We start from the raw sequence: 1,660 nt of genomic DNA on the forward strand, positions 1-1,660 counted from the left end.
ATATATATTTCTGATGAAGATATAGCCTGAAAATGCATTTGCTTTGCAATGTTATCCATGTTATTCTTATTCATAATGTCTGCCATTGTATGAGGACAAGTTTTGGCAGAGAGGACAGAGAATTAGTGAAATTTGTAAACTACCTATTTGTACGCTCTATTCTACTAAGTTTGTTATTGGTACTTCTAACTGAATAAGTATTAGATTTTTTTAAAAGGATTATTATGCATTCTTGATTTAGCCTTCTCTCTAATAAGTAATGTTTAGATTTTTAACTGGAATTTGCATGATGTCTGTGCCACTGGTATGATTATATAGGTAGGATGAATTCAGTGGGAAGTGGCTATTAATATTTGATATTTGGCTCCTCCAGAATGCTACTGTGAAGACCCTCCTCACTGACCAAGAGAAAGCTGGCAGAGTTATTGGAGCTATCTGTGCTGGTAGGTAATAAAGTTTTGATTAGTCAGTGTTCCTGTTAATCATGTTTTGCAATTAGTATTTTCTTCCTGGTTGCTGGATTGAGTTTACACTAAGAACTCAGTTTTATGAATTGCCATTTAATGCATATTGGAAGCAACGGACAAAGTCTGCGCTGTGGATGAAGTTGTTGTAAACACTAGACACCAACTGCTGCTTAGTGAGCTGTCTACTGGTAGGCAATGCTGCTTCTTTGTTTATGTTGGTGTAACCACATGTGTAACATGTTGTACCATGTTTTCCCCCTTTTTTGTGTCAGTGAGTTTAGTTTAGTTTAGTATTCATCATTTTCTATAACTGTCATATGGAGAAAGAGTAGAAAAGTGAAAAAGGTTAATTTGACAGCACTAAAGCTTGAGCTAAAGAGGAAGTTAGAAAAAGTATGCCTGTGAAGTGGGTGTGTGAGGAACATTGATTTTTAAAAATTCAGATATACAAGTACTTTACACTGTCATAATGAATGGTATGGTTGAACAGTACTATGTATTGCTTTTACTTTATAAATGTAGTTGTGATTGCCATAGTTTTGTTAACTACAATTATTCAGCAATATCAGACTGATATCCCCCCTTTTGTCTGGTAAAAAAAGGTCTTAGTGAAGTTTTTATAGGTATAGTTGTATAACTGTAATGGGGTTAACCTGCCATTAGATAAAATGTAAATATTTCCCTCCTTTTCTATAACTCTTCTCATTCTTTATAACAGCCTGCTTAAGCTGCCGTTAAGCCAGTGCCTCTCCTCATTTCAGCCCCTGCCGTCTCCCTCACTGCCCATGGCATAGGAGAGGGCAAGAAGGTGACCTGCTATCCTGCCCTGAAGGACCGCTTAGATGCCAGCAAGTACACTTACCAGGATCAAAAAGTGGTTGTGGATGGTAGGTATTGAGTGCCAAGTTTGTGGGTGTGATCCCTGCTATGGGAAATAACTACTGCTTGGTGTTTAGTAGTGTTATATATTCCTTATTAGCACTGAAATCTTTATTGTGATCCTTGTGTTTGTGATAATTTCTGAAAGGATTATTAGGGCTTTGTCATCATTTTCTTTGGCATTATTATAAACTAAGTGAAAAAAACGTTGATCCTGATTTAAAGGGCAGAACCTAAAAATGTTTGATTTTTACTGGTTTTGAAGGAAATTTTGTATCCCAGACATCCATGTGAAAATATATGTTGCCAGGGAA

At 36.3% G+C, this 1,660-nt stretch overlaps 1 protein-coding gene across 1 annotated transcript in view; it reads left to right on the forward strand.

The window, feature by feature from the left end:
• The window catches only part of LOC119585714 (Parkinson disease protein 7 homolog), a 13,308-nt gene that overhangs the window by 7,119 nt on the left and 4,529 nt on the right, over window positions 1-1,660 (forward strand). The window contains exons 3-4 of the mRNA XM_037934401.1: window positions 374-443; window positions 1,229-1,354. Coding sequence (XP_037790329.1) covers window positions 374-443; window positions 1,229-1,354 — 196 coding nt within the window. The remainder of the gene's footprint in view (window positions 1-373; window positions 444-1,228; window positions 1,355-1,660) is intronic.

Source organism: Penaeus monodon, chromosome 20, assembly GCF_015228065.2.
Source record: "Penaeus monodon isolate SGIC_2016 chromosome 20, NSTDA_Pmon_1, whole genome shotgun sequence".
NCBI classification, from domain to species: Eukaryota; Metazoa; Arthropoda; class Malacostraca; order Decapoda; family Penaeidae; genus Penaeus; species Penaeus monodon.